Here is a 14430-nt window from a genome sequence, read left to right as displayed (position 1 = left end):
TCTTAGGATAGCTTGCCAAAGCTGGAATTACTGAGAAAAGATTGAGGCTTTTTTCAGGATTTTGTTCTGAAACATTAACTTCTAATCCTCCCATGAGTATATAAAATTACTCATTTTATTATGCCCCCATTGGTCTAATTCAGTAGGAATTAGGGAATAAAATTGCCTAACTTTTCATTTTTTTTTTAAAATGTTTTCCTGTTAGAGACACCCTCATTTATTAGACCCCTGGAGGATAAGACAGTAACCCGAGGTGAAACTGCGGTGTTACAGTGCATAGCTGGAGGGAGTCCTGCCCCTCGTCTCAACTGGACTAAAGATGATGGGCCTTTGCTGGTGACAGAACGACATTTCTTTGCTGCAGCCAATCAGCTTCTCATCATTGTAGAGGCCGGGCTAGAAGATGCTGGGAAATATACCTGCATTATGTCTAACACCCTTGGGACAGAACGTGGCCACATTTACCTAAATGTCATTTCATCCCCCAACTGTGACTCTTCCCAGAGTAGCATTGGGCATGAAGATGATGGCTGGACCACAGTTGGCATTGTCATCATTGTTGTGGTCTGCTGTGTTGTTGGCACTTCTTTGATCTGGGTCATTGTTATTTACCACATGAGAAGGAAAAATGAAGACTATAGTATCACAAACACAGGTAAGTAGTACCCACATGACACCTATGGCTTGTACTTGAGTCAAGAATGTAGTATAGGATTAATTGTACAATATAAAAAACCGAGAGCTGGTCATAGTAGCACATGCCTGTAGTCCCAGCTACTCAGGAGGATGAGGTGGGAGGACTGCTTGAGCCCAGGAGTTCAAGGCCCACCTGGGCAACATAGCGAGACCTCATCTTCCCCCTCAAAAAACTGAAGAGCTGTGATGCATTACCTGATATGTGATAGAAGGGAGTTTTTGTTGTTAAAATGTTCAACTTCTTTGATAGAACCGAACCTCTTTGAGGAATAGGTTCATAATAGAACCTCTTTGAGGAAAGAATTTTGTTTATTTGAGATAGGGTGTTACTCTAACACCCAGGTCAGAGTGTATCGGTACATTCATGGCTCACTGCAGCGTTGACTTCCCGGGCTCAGGTGATTCTCCCATCTCGGCCTTCTGAGAAGTGGGGACTATAGGCATGTGCCACCGCACCTAACTAATTTTTTATATTTTTAGTAGAGTCGGGTTTTGCCATGTTGCCCAAGCTGGTCTCAAACTCCTGGGCTCAAGCAATTTGTCTGCCTTGGCCTCTCAAAGTGCTGGGATTACAGGCATGAGCCACTGCATCTGACCAATTTTAAGAATTTGTAAATACTTTTTTTTTTTTTTTTTTGAGATAGAATCTCGCTCTGTTGCCAGGCTGGAGTGCAGCGGCATGATCTCAGCTCAGTGCAACTTCCACTTGCCAAGTTCAAGCGATTCTTCTGACTCAGCCTCCCGAGTAGCTGGGACTACAGGCGCGTGCCACCATGCCCAGCTAATTTTTGTATTTTTAGTTGAGACGGGGTTTCACCATGTTGACCAGGATGGTCTCAATCTTTTGACCTCGTGATCTGCCCACCTTGGCCTCCCAGAGGGCTGGGATTACAAGCGTGAGCCACCACGCCCGGCCAAACTTTACTCTTAAAAACACATTACAGATGCATTCTCTTTAATGTCTAAGGCTCCTTTTCATCATAATTTTGCTGTAAGGAAGAGTGGAGCCCTTGTGATTGAGATCAGTCTCTCTTTTTTTTCCCCTTGAATATCAAACTGGATCATTGAGGTCAGTCTTTTACACCTCTTACCCTGAAATCCTGCAAGAAAAGATAGATTATGAAAGTGTGGCAGTAGATAAGATTTCAACCTTTAGGATTTGTTTCTTTTGGTGAAACTTTTAAAGTGAAGCTTTGAGAAGAATTCTAGCGAGAAATAGTTTTAGGGGAAGTACCAAGAGCTGTTGCAGTCCTAGGTACATACAGTTTTTCTTGCTAATAGTATCAAAGTGGAACACATTTGCAAAATAGTCTTCTGAGTGTTGGCTTCAACTGCCTACTTTTGAGAGTTAAAAATGTCTCTTTTACAGAGGAGCTCAATCTGCCTGCAGACATTCCCAGCTACTTGTCTTCCCAAGGAACGCTGTCTGAGCCACAGGAAGGCTACAGCAACTCTGAGGCAGGCAGTCATCAGCAACTTATGCCTCCTGCCAATGGATATATACACAAAGGCACTGATGGTAATGACTCTGTTGTTTATGGTTACAATTTCAACCTATTCTATTTGAGTTTACTTTTCAGTGTGTAGTTTCTCCATTAATCTGAAGCAATATTTTAAAGTAAGATACCTAATGAAAGCATTTAGCGACATGCAAAATAGGATGAAAATTGACCAAAGTCTTAAAAGGATAAGAAAATCATCTTGCAGAGCGGAGAAACACATTAAACAAGAGATCAGAGTACATAGCAGAGGCTCCCATACTTGTGTAATTATAGAAAAGGGATGTTCTGCAAACTTTTTTCAGGTATCTCTTTCTTACCCTTTTCAGGCACGGGCATCCTTCAGACCACATCCAAGGGAGGTTGGTTTCTCTTCCTGACAGGTAGACATTCAGTAAAGTTTAAAGGGTAGCTAGGAGCCAGGCATGGTGGCATGCCTATAGTCCCATCTACCCATGAGGCTGAAGTAGGATTACTTGAGGCCAGGAGTTCGAGGCTGTATTGTGCTGTGAGCGCACCTATGAATAGCCACTATACTCTAGCCTGGACAACATAGCAAGACTCCCCACTTCTAAAAGAAATCAACAAAGGGTAGCAATGGTTCTCAGCATATATTGGAGAACGTAAGAGAGATGTAAAGAGTTCTCTAATTAAATGAATGTGACATCCCAACATATAGAGATGCTTACCCATACAGAGCTCTTCTCCCTCCACCCTTGCTCCCATAGGGAGTGACAAAACTGAATGAATTAAGGGACAGAAGAATTGGGTTTGATTGATACTTCTTCCTTTTTCCAGCTCTGTGACCATGAACTAGTTACTTAAGATCTGAGCTTTACTTTTCTAATTTTTAAATAAAGAGACAATAATTTGTAAAGCACTTCCCCCAAGATTCTCACAGATCTTTTCAACAAATCTGTGTGGTACTTCAAATACTATACAAATGAAAGATTTATTCCATTTCTTCAGAGACTTTTTTAGGCTGGGTGTCAACAGAACTTTATCTAATTGATAAATTGGATTTTGGCTTTTCATGAAAAATATGGTAGTTTTGACTCTTTTTTTTGTTTGTTCTTGAGAAAGCGTCTCACTCTGTTACCCAGGCTGGAGTGCAGTGGCACAATCTCAGCTCACTGCAACCTCCACCTCCCAGGTTCAAGCGATTCCTCTGCCTCAGCCTCTTAAGTAGCTGGGATTACAGGTGTGCGCCACCATACCTGGCTAATTTTTGTATTTTTAGTAGAGACAGGGGTTTCACCATGTTGGTCAGGCTGGTCTTGAACGGCTGACCTTGTGATCTGCCTGCCTTAGCCTCCCAAAGTGCTGGGATTACAGGCATGAGCCACCACACCTGGCTGGCATTTCTGACTTTTAAAAGAATACTTAAAAGTCTATTCTTTGCAATATGTGGGAAATAACACTGCTTTCTGGGTTAAACTAAATTACCTTTCATTCTCTTCCAGTTCTGACATTCTGTTGGATGATTTTTTTTTTTCTGTTTTTTTGGTTTTTTTGAGACAGAGTTTCATTCTTGTCGCCCAGGCTGGAGTGCAATGGCACCATCTCAGCTCACTGTAACCTTTGCCTCCTGGGTTCAAGCGATTCTCCTGCCTCAGCCTCCCGGGTAGCTGGGATTACAGGCACCCATCACCATGCCCGGCTTATTTTGTATTTTTAATAGAGACGGGGTTTCACCATATTGGCCAGGCTGGTCTCAAAGTTTGGACCTCAGGTGATCCGCCTGCCTCGGCCTCCCCAAGTGCTGGGATTACAGGCGTGAGCCACTGCTCCTGGCCTGTTACATGATTTTGAATAAGTAACTCACTCTTTATTTCTCACTCTCTCTTCTCTCCTTCATCATTCAGTTTTCAAAGCACATAATAATCCAGGGAGTTCATTGTTAAACCTATACTTCTGTCAACTATGTACTTGTCAGGCAGGACTCCTCATTGTCAGAAGCTTTCTCTAGGGATGCTTGTAGCAATTGGTGTTACTTAACCTCTTGACTTATGAAAGTAACATGGTTTTTCATGAAGTGAAGTCATCACAACTCCTTATTCTCTGACTTAGTTTGCTTAAGCCAAGCCTGAGTCTTGTAGCACAGTACCAGCCTTACCTTGCTCCTTTGATTTGGGCATGATCTATCCACAATAGACAGAGATGATTCAGTGTAGTTTTCAAGAGCATGGGCTCTGGAGCCAGAATGGCTGTTTCTGCTCCTCACTCTGGCAGTATGCCTTTTTTTTTTTTTTTTTTTTTTTTTTTCAGAGTCTTGCTCTGTCGCCCAGGCTGGAGTGCAGTGGCGTGATCCCAGCTCACTGCAAGCTCCGCCTCCTGGGTTCACACCATCCTCCTGCCTCAGCCTCCTGAGTAGCTGGGACCACAGGCGCATGCAGCCACACTTGGCTAATGTTCTGTATTTTTAGTAGAGACAGGGTTTCACCGTGTTAGCCAGGATGGTCTAGATCTCCTTACCTTGTGATCCGCCTGCCTCAGCCTCCCAAAGTGCTGGGATTACAGGCGTGAGCCACCGTGCCCAGCAGCGGTATGACTTTGGTTAAGTTACTTAACTTCTTTGTGCTGTAGTTTACCCTATCTGTAAAGTGGGGATAATAATAATACCTCATAAGGATGTTGTGAGGATTAATGAATCAATTCACAGAAATGGCTTGAAACTTCACCTACTTTATAAAGTAAGTGCTCAATACATGCTAGCAATGATGATGACAACCGTTGAAGAAAACTGATGATTGGCAAAAAATAATTCCTTAACAGAAAGATATTTAGATGCTTTTTCTTGTTATTAGGTGGCACTGGTACCCGGGTGATTTGCTCAGATTGTTATGACAATGCCAACATCTACTCCAGGACCCGAGAATACTGTCCATACACCTATATTGCTGAGGAGGACGTTCTTGATCAGACACTGTCCAGCCTCATGGTCCAAATGCCTAAAGAGACATATTTAGCACATCCTGCCCATGATACTACTGCCCTAGAGAGCCTGATATCGTCAGCCAACAGAGAGCCATCTGCCTTTCCCACCAACCATGAGAGGATAAGTGAGAAGAAACTTCCCTCCACACAGATGAGCGGTGGTAAAGGATGCATTTTTGTTGTTATTTTGTTTTTACTTTCGTCTAACTGACTCTTCCTTTTATCATATAGGTAGTGCTCTCATTTGACAGGAAGCAAACAGACTGGTATATAGTAGTAACCGGCCATTGTTAAATGGTGTAAACTATAACCAGAGATTTCTGCATACTAGAGTTACAAAGAAGTCTTCATCTACAGGATAGAAACAACTTTTGTGGGGGTAACAGGATCACACTACTGAAAATTCAGAGGCCATACACAAAAAGCTTTTAAAAGGTTTCATACAGGCTATTTATTTATTTGAGACAGAGTATCGCTGTGTCACCCAGGTTGGAATGTAGTGGCGCAATCTTGGCTCACTCCAACCTCTGCCTCCCTGGTTCAAGCAATTCTCATGCCTCAGCCTCCCAAGAAGCTGGGACTACAGGCTTGCACCACCACACCCAGCTAATTTTTGTATTTTTAGTAGAGATAGGGTTTAACCATGTTGGCCAGGCTGGTCATGAACTCCTGACCTCATGTGATTGCCTGCCTTGGCCTCCCAAAGTGCTGGGATTACAAGTGTGAGCCACCACACCCGGTATCATATAGGGTATTAATTTTTCTCCCATCTTTATTTAAATAAAAGAATAAAATATGGGGGGCCGGGCACAGTGGCTTACGCCTGTAACCTTAGCACTTTGGGAGGCCAAAGCAGGTGGATCATTTGAGGTCAGGAGTTTGAGACCAGCTTGGCCAACATAGTGAAACCCTGTCACCACTAAAAATACAAAAATTAGCCTGACATGGTGGTGCACGCCTGTAGTCCCACCTACTCGGGAAGCTGAGGCACGAGAATCACTTAAGCTCAAGAGATGGAGGTTGCAGTGAGCTGAGATCGTGCCACTGCACTCCAGCCTGGGCAACAGAGTAAAACTCTGTCTCCAAAAAATGGTAAGAATAAAATTTGGGCATAATTTGGTGATGGTTTTTACTGAGAAGATTTTTTTGTTTTGTTTTGTTTTGGGGAAATGGAGGTTCGCTCTTGTTTCCCAAGCTAGAGTGCAATGATGCGATCTCGGCTCACCACAACCTCCGCCTCCCGGGTTCAAGCAATTCTCCTGCCTCAGCCTCCTGAGTAGCTGGGATTACAGGCATGTGCCACCATGCCCAGCTGATTTTCTATTTTTAGTAGAGATGGGGTTTCTCCATGTTGGTCAGGCTGGTCTCAAACTCCCGACCTCAGGTGATCCACCCACCTTGGCCTCCCAAAGTGCTGGGATTACAGGCATGAGCCACCGTGCCCGGCCTACCGAGAAGATTTTTTTTTTTTTATTTGAGATGGAGTCTAGTCCTGTCGCCAGGCTGGAGTCCAGTGGCGTGATCTCGGCTCACTGCAACCTCTGCCTCCCAGGTTCAAGCAATTTTCCTGCCTCAGCCTCCCGAGTAGCTGGGATTACAGGCATGTGCCACCACGACCGGCTAATTTTTTGTTATCTTTATAAGATGGGGTTTCACCATGTTGTCCAGGCTGGTCTCGAACTCCTGACCTCGTGATCTGCCTGCCTCGGCCTCCCAAAGTGCTGGGATTACAGGCGTGAGCCACCATGCCTGGCTGAGAAGAGTTTTATTTTTTATTTTTTTGAGACGGAGTCTCGCTCTGTCACCCAGGCTGGAGTGCAGTGGCGCAATCTCAGCTCACTGCAAGCTCCACCTCCCGGGTTCACGCCATTCTCCTGCCTCAGCCTCTCCGAGTAGCTGGGACTACAGGTGCCCGCCACCACGCCTGGCTAATTTTTTTGTATTTTTAGTAGAGACGGGGTTTCACCGTGGTCTCGATCTCCTGACCTTGTGATCCGCCTGCCTCAGCCTCCCAAAGTGCTGGGATTACAAGCGTGAGCCACCGCGCCCGGCCGAGAAGAGTTTTAAATGTTTTGTTTTGTTGCTGTTCTAGCAGGTAAACATTTAATCTCAGCTTCACTTGGCGGGTGTTTTTTTCCATGAGGTATGATCAAGGTCATAAGTGAGAACGCAGTTTTGGGCTTGTGTCCCCAAACATGGCCCAGGAAAAGAAATATACATTATATTGTATAGATTAGGCATTTGATAACCACTTGGCATTTGAAACAAAACTCTTTCTAGATCATGAAGAGTAATGCTGAGCATGTATGTCTTCCTGTCCATCCAAGCTTTTCATCAGCTTTCATCCTTCTGTCAGCCTGACATGGAAGAGCACTGGAATAGGGTAGGAGGTCAGGCTGGGCACGGTGGCTCACGCCTGTAATCCCAGAACTTTGGGAGGCTGAGGCGGGTGGATCACGAGGTCAGGAATTCGAGACCAGCCTGGCCAACATGGTGAAACCCCATCTCTACTAAAAAATTAAAAATTAGCTGGGCATGGTGGTGGGCGCCTGTAATCCCAGCTACTTGGGAGGCTGAGGCAGGAGAATCGCTTGAACCCGGGAGGCGGAGGTTGCAGTGAGCCGAAATTGAGTGATTGCACTCCAGCCTGGACATCAGGGTGAGACTCCGTCTCAAAAAAGGATAGGGTAGGAGGTGAGAACTACAGGTTTACAGAGGAAGGCAAAGTATACTGTGATACTCCCGGGGATGGTTCTGGCAGGAGTGAATGATCTAATGTCCCGTGTTAGATTATGTCCCACAGGTTACAGGATCATGCTTTTGATTTTAATATCAGTAGGACGTGGAACATTCAAGATGGTAGTGAGGGCACGTGAAACTCTCTTCAGGATGAAATCTGGGCAGAGACTTATTAATTAATTTTGCATTTACTACTTCATGTCCCACATTAGATCATTTACTCCTGCCAGAACCATCCCTGCAAGTATCTGAGTTATGCTTTTTTTTTTTTTTGAGATACAGAGTCTTGCTCTGTCGCCCAGGCTGGAGTGCAGTGGCACGATCTCGGCTCACCGCAACCTCCGCTTTCCGGGTCTCCTGCCTCAGCCTCCTGCGTAGCTGGGATTACAGGTGCCCACCACCACGCTTGGCTAATTTTTTGTATTTTTTAGTAGAGACAGGGTTTCACCATGTTGGCCAGGCTGGTCTCGAACTCCTGACCTCAGGTGATCCACCCACCTCAGCCTCCCAAAGTGTTGGGATTACAGGCATGAGCCACTGCACCCAGCCTCTGTTGTTCTTAAGAGATTAAAGACTTCTAAAGAGGTTACAGGTCAGAGGAAAGCACTATTATTGAAGTTAATCTCTTTAAGTGTTCATGAAAGAAATGCACCAACAGTAAATCCACTTTTACTGTTGGGTGTCTTAGAAGAGTTAATACCAAAAGGGTTTAAGAAGGACCAGAAATGTAGTCCCATCTTTTTTCTAACTTTGGGGATGCCTTAATTTTTAATCTGGTCCGTAAGTACGGAAATCAGCAAATGAGAGTGCTTTGGCACATTGGCCATTTTTTATGTGGGGTATCCTAGCTTCTTCTTACTTGAAGTCTGGTCTTTTGACTATCAGCATCACCATTACCTAAGAGCTTGTTAGAAATGCAGAGTAATGATCCCAGCGCAGACCTAGCAAATCAGAGTCTACATTTTAACAAGATCCTCAAGTTATTTGTGTGCATGTTAATTAAAACTTGAGAAACCCTGCTCTAGCTTACTTTTCACATGGATTTTATTTCTGGGTATTTGTTTTTATAATGTTTGGCTAGCTTTTTCTAAAATGCACCTTATGAAGTTAATATAACTTTCAGTAAAGTCTTTGGGAAAATAGTTCACCATTGTAATAAAGAAGAATGAGAAATGCATATTTGAAACCAGTGTGCAGATAATATGATTTAATATAGCTCCTTTTGACTATCATTTGTTGTTAGAATTGTTGACATGCTAGGAGTTGGAAGGAATGGCTGTTTATTTTTAAAACAATTTTGTGACATATTTAAAGATATAATGGCTGCACTGAATCAATGATTATTATCTATCATGAAACTTTCATTACAATATGGATACCATTTTGTCTTTTAGTTCTTTTCCATGTGTTTAAAGAGTTTTATTTAAAAATTTTGTGGCTGGGCACAGTGGCTCAAGGCTGTAATCCCAGCACTTTGGGAGGCTGAAGCGGGCTGATCATCTGAGGTTGGGAGTTCGAGACCAGCCTGGCCAACATGGAGAAACCCCTGTCTCTAAAAAGATACAAAATTAGCTGGGCATGGTGGCACATGCCTGTAATCCCAGCTACTCGGGAGGCTGACGCAGTAGAATTGCGTGAACCTGGGAGGCGGAGGTTGCGGTGAGCCGAAATGACGCCATTGCACTCCAGCCCAGGCAACAAGAGCGAAACTCCATCTCAAAAAATAAATAAATAAATAAAAATAAAAAATTTTGTAGCAACAGAATCGCTAAAATAACAGGTGACAGTAGATGATATATAGTATGATCTCAGTAAATAATTGGTTAGGTTTGTGAAGTGGAGGGATTTGAAAGACCATGTTCTGGTGGTGTTTTGTGTGTGTGTGTGTGTGTGTGTGTATGTTTGATTTCAGTGTCCCTATTCAGGAATATTGAACATCTTTATTTCTTTTTTTTTTTGAGACGGAGTCTCGCTCTGTCACCCAGGCTGGAGTGCAGTGGCGCGATCTCGGCTCACTGCAAGCTCTGCCTCCCGGGTTCATGCCATTTTCCTGCCTCAGCCTCTCCGAGTAGCTGGGACTACAGGCGCCTGCCACCACGCCCGGCTAATTTTTTGTATTTTTAGTACAGACGGGGTTTCACCATGGTCTCGATCTCCTGACCTCGTGATCCGCCCGCCTCGGCCTCCCAAAGTGCTGGGATTACAAGCGTGAGCCACCGCGCCCGGCCGAACATCTTTATTTCTTTGAGGATTTGGCTAAAAGGATATTAAGTTTTACCAGTCACTACTGATAATTCTTGTCTTTCATTCTCAGAAACATTACAGTGGCCCGTGTGGAACATAAACAGAGAACTAGGCCTGCCTCATCCTCCTTTTTCCCAGCAGCCAGTCCATGAGTCACCACAACTTCATCAAAATGAGGGCCTGGCAGGGAGAGAGCCAGACTGTTCCGCTTCTTCCGTGTCCTGCCACAGGTTACAGGATCATGCTTTTGATTTTAGTAGGACTCGGAACATTCAAGATGGTAGTGAGGGCACATGAAACTCACTTCAGGATGAAATCTGGGCAGAGACTCATTAATTTTGCATTTACTACCTCAGAGCTCAGAAGAAACTCCGAAGTCAGCATTTGCTTTACTCTTTCTTCATGATTACATCTGACTGCACCAAGGTGGGCCATGCGTTGTTTGGTCTTATACCTGATGAAGAAATGGCAACAGCTGACAGAAATGGGTACAGCTCATCAAAAATGTTCAGCACCGGCAGAGGGAAGATACGGGGCAAATGTGCTTCCTGATGGTTCCATGGGGATGTGCCCTGGTGTGCATCTGCCTGTCAGGAAGAGTCACATGCTGCTTAACATCCTGGATTGCCCTAGTCTTCAGAATGGTCCTGAGAAAACATCACTACTTTGATGTTCTACTTTGCCTTCCAAGGAGCAAAAATAACTCTGGAGCCTTCTGGGAAGTGTGCCTGGGATTCTTCAGTGGTTTCAGGCAGATAGTTGAGACTGGGGCTTTGATATTCAAGGTCTTTGGCAAGAATCCCAGGCTTGACCAACTGGTACCAGGTCAAAGGTTTTTTATTCTTGTGAATTTTTTTTTTTTGTCCTGGGATGTCATTGTAAATATATGTGCATTTATAAATAATTTTTGTATTCATTGACCGTATGTGTTGGCTGCAATGTAAATATTTTTGATATGCCAAAATTATATATAATATCCAGTTATAATATTGACAAGTAGCTTCTCAGATCACAGATTTTAAATAACTCGATTTAGTGAGATCTAAACATTTTATTTAAAGTATAAAAACTGTGGCTCACACCTGTAATCCCAGCATTTTGAGAGGCTAAGGTGGGAGGATTGCTTGAGGCCAGGAATTTGAGACCAGGCTGGGCAACATGGTGAGACCCTGTCTCTGCAAAAAATAAATTAAAAAAATAGCTGGACATTGTGGCATGCTGCTGTACCCCTAGCTACTTGGGAGGATGAGGTGGGAGGGTCACTTGAGCCCGGGAAATCAAGGCTGCAGTGAGCTGTGTGAAGCCACTGCACCCCAGCCTGGGTGACAGAGTGAGGCCCTGGCTCAAAAATAAATAAATAAAAAGTTTTAAAAACTTAATTGTTAAAAAGTGTATCTATGGAGGCAGCTACTTAGTGACTGTATACACATAAACACAGTCTTGGTGTAATTAACCGCCTTCTTCGTGCCTAGAGGTTCATACTTCTGGTCATTTGCCATCTGTTTAAAAGTGCTAGGTGATACTCCCTTTCTAACATAAAAAGCTTGTTCTTTCAGAGCCTGGCAGTCCTGTCACAGCTGTATGCACCTAGAGGAAAACTTGTTTGGAAATTCCTTTCCTTTCCTCCCCCTTTCCCTCCCTCCTTCCCTTTTTACTGAAACAGAAATTGATTCAGGAAGGTTCAGTCATTCCTTCAGGAACCAATGAGTTAGATCGGGTTGTTAGTTTATGTATAATGAACGCTTCAAAAACTGGAGGCTGATTTAAAGATTGCAGAACTTGAGTCAGAATCATAAGCAGTACTGTGACATGAATTGGAGCCAGAACAGTTGCTGATATCAGAACCATCTCTTTCGTTCTGTAACTTTGCTCTTGCCATGTTCTGACTGGGGTGCGCCGCTAGGATATAAATCACTATCACTGTCCATATTTGAGTCTGCAAATCTTGTCATTGTCTGCTTTAATGCTCTTTGAGTTGCAACAGGTGTATTATTTAAATGAGTATTTGAAATTCTGTGAACAGGAATTCTGTTGGTAGTGAAATAGATTCTCACACCTGCTTGCTCACAATGTGAAAATATTATTTCTGAGTTCTCTTTGTTCACTTTCTAAAGTGACTGTTGTTTGGTGTTGGAGATGTTAACTGGGTTCTATTAGGTGTGCTGTATCTTGGCAAATATTCCCCATGATGAACTCTTCCTACTATCACAATCAGGACTATGACTGGATTTCTCAGTCTCAGTGCCCCAGATGCACCATTTCTGATTGTGTCTGGAGAATGTTCTCCTGGAAAGGCATTCCATGTTCCAAAAGCTGCAAAAACATGCCACTTTGCAACTATGGGTCAGTTATTTGCTCTCTCAATGTCTCATGTTGCTGAGTTCTAGAAAATCTCTGTCTCATTTACCAGGGGTCATTCAACAGTCTGAGATGTGTATTATCATGAAATATTTGTGGAACTTCTCACCATGAATTTGGAGGCAACCTACATTTGTTTCTCGCTCTGGTTCTCCATTGGTCTGGGCTCCTGCTTCTCAGTCTTCTCTGACCTCTGGTAAGTGGAACTTTCATTAATACTTCTGTCGCACTTTGTACCTGACCTAGGTGGCCTTGCAAATGTTGACTCAGATTGTGGATTTTCCACTTTCCTCTGTTTCCCCTATTTTCTCCCCTGGGAAGTCTTGCAAATGATGCATATTCATTTTCTGTATTCAGCCTTCCATTATTAAGGATAAAATTGATCCCTACATTGAATCTGAAATTACCACTATATGGATTACTCTGGCTCACTGCTGTCCAAGCTTGGTTTTCTCTTTGCTTACTTCCTGTCATATTTTCAGTTTGTCCAAAAGAGGTAAGCCACTTTATTACAGATCCATTACTAGTACTAGACATCATCCACCTCTATTTTCACCTGATTCTTGTGGGGAATCCTCTTTAATTTGTTGTAACCTTCTCAGCAACTCTTCTGTACTTCACCTATAGTGCCTAGCAAGTGTTATCACTCATGAGCCTGTAATCTTCATCACTCAGGTTATTTGCAAGTAGAAAGCTTCTGGAACCAATTGGTCCATCTGACTTCTGCACTGGGCCACATCCATCTTCTTCATTGTCAGAATCTGAGTGTTCTGTCTTGAAGAACAGCTGGAAAGTTGTCTGGCTGTTATGACACAGTATTGAAATACCAGACTGAGTTTTAGTTGTTTCTAGTTGTGTTCACTTTGTGCTTTCTCTGAATGGGAATATCTTCTTTCAGCAAAGTTCTTCATTGACCAGGAAACCAAAGATTGCTTCTTTTCCGAGTTTGTTTTTAATCTTTTACCAATGCGCAGTATATCTTAAGAAGGGAAGAGTGCTCTTGGGAGTAGAAGAACATGCAAACATTCTTTTATTATTATTATTATTTGAGATGGAATCCCTCTCGGTCACCCAGGCTGGAGTGCAGTGGCATGATCTCGGCTTACTGCAACCTCCGCCTCCCAGGTTCAAGCAATTCTCTTGCCTCAGCCTCCCGAGTAGCTGGGATTACAGTCATACCACGATTTCTGGGTTTTTTTTTTTTTTTTTTTTTTGGTATTTTTAGTAGAGATGGGGTTTCACCATGTTGGCCATGCTGGTCTTGAACTCCTGACCTCAGGTGATCTGCTTGCCTTGGCCTCCCAAAGTGCTAGGATTACAGGCATGAGCCACTCACCTGGCCCCCAAATTCTTATACTGTAAAGCCTTGGAGTGGTCCTCATCTTATACAAGCGATTAAGCCAAAAAGTTTTCTTGAATTTCTGATACCAAAGAGCTTTAGGTAAATAAAGAACTTCACACTCTAATGCAACGTAATTCTTTCTTTGTGCTTTCAGATTTCCTTACACTTCCTGTCCAGTTCTCTCCTCTAAATCCAATATTACTCACTAATTTCAGCCACTTAAATAAAAATATCTATTTTTAAGTCCTTGTTCAAGGGTTCCAAACTCACATAATTTCTCAACTTTTTGCCAGAAAGTTGAGCATTTATTCATACTTATTTTCAATCCTAAGTGTTCTCCCATGGGCAGCAGCACTTCTTGAGCTGTTTAGTACTGCCCACCTTTTTCTTTCTTAATAGGTCAGCCTCTGATCATTTTCACTTTGAACTTCCTAAAGATCACAATTTCCTATCCCTTCAATCTGCGATCTCTCTTCTTCCTTTCTTACTAGATTATGGTGTAGTTTGTACTAGACTGACTCAGAATTTAAGACCTCGTTCACTTCCTGACTCTGCTTGTTACTGGCTTTGTAATCAAGGGTGAGTCTTTTTACTTCTCTAGGCTAGATTTTCTCA

At 43.3% G+C, this 14430-nt stretch overlaps 1 protein-coding gene across 3 annotated transcripts in view; it reads left to right on the top strand.

Moving 5' to 3' along the window:
* The window catches only part of LRIG2 (leucine rich repeats and immunoglobulin like domains 2), a 61021-nt gene extending 47331 nt beyond the window's left edge, over positions 1-13690 (top strand). For all 3 annotated transcript variants that reach the window (XM_058439449.1, XM_032154965.2, XM_032154966.2), the window contains exons 15-18: positions 206-655; positions 2066-2215; positions 5003-5293; positions 10186-13690. In XM_058439449.1, the coding sequence (XP_058295432.1) occupies positions 206-655; positions 2066-2215; positions 5003-5293; positions 10186-10412 (1118 nt within the window). In that variant the 3' untranslated portion in view covers positions 10413-13690. The remainder of the gene's footprint in view (positions 1-205; positions 656-2065; positions 2216-5002; positions 5294-10185) is intronic.
* The last annotated feature ends 740 nt before the right edge of the window (positions 13691-14430 follow it).

The sequence above is a fragment of the Hylobates moloch genome, unplaced genomic scaffold (assembly GCF_009828535.3).
Source record: "Hylobates moloch isolate HMO894 unplaced genomic scaffold, HMol_V3 SCAFFOLD_5, whole genome shotgun sequence".
NCBI classification, from domain to species: domain Eukaryota; kingdom Metazoa; phylum Chordata; class Mammalia; order Primates; family Hylobatidae; genus Hylobates; species Hylobates moloch.
This window is presented reverse-complemented; position numbering and strand designations above follow the sequence as displayed.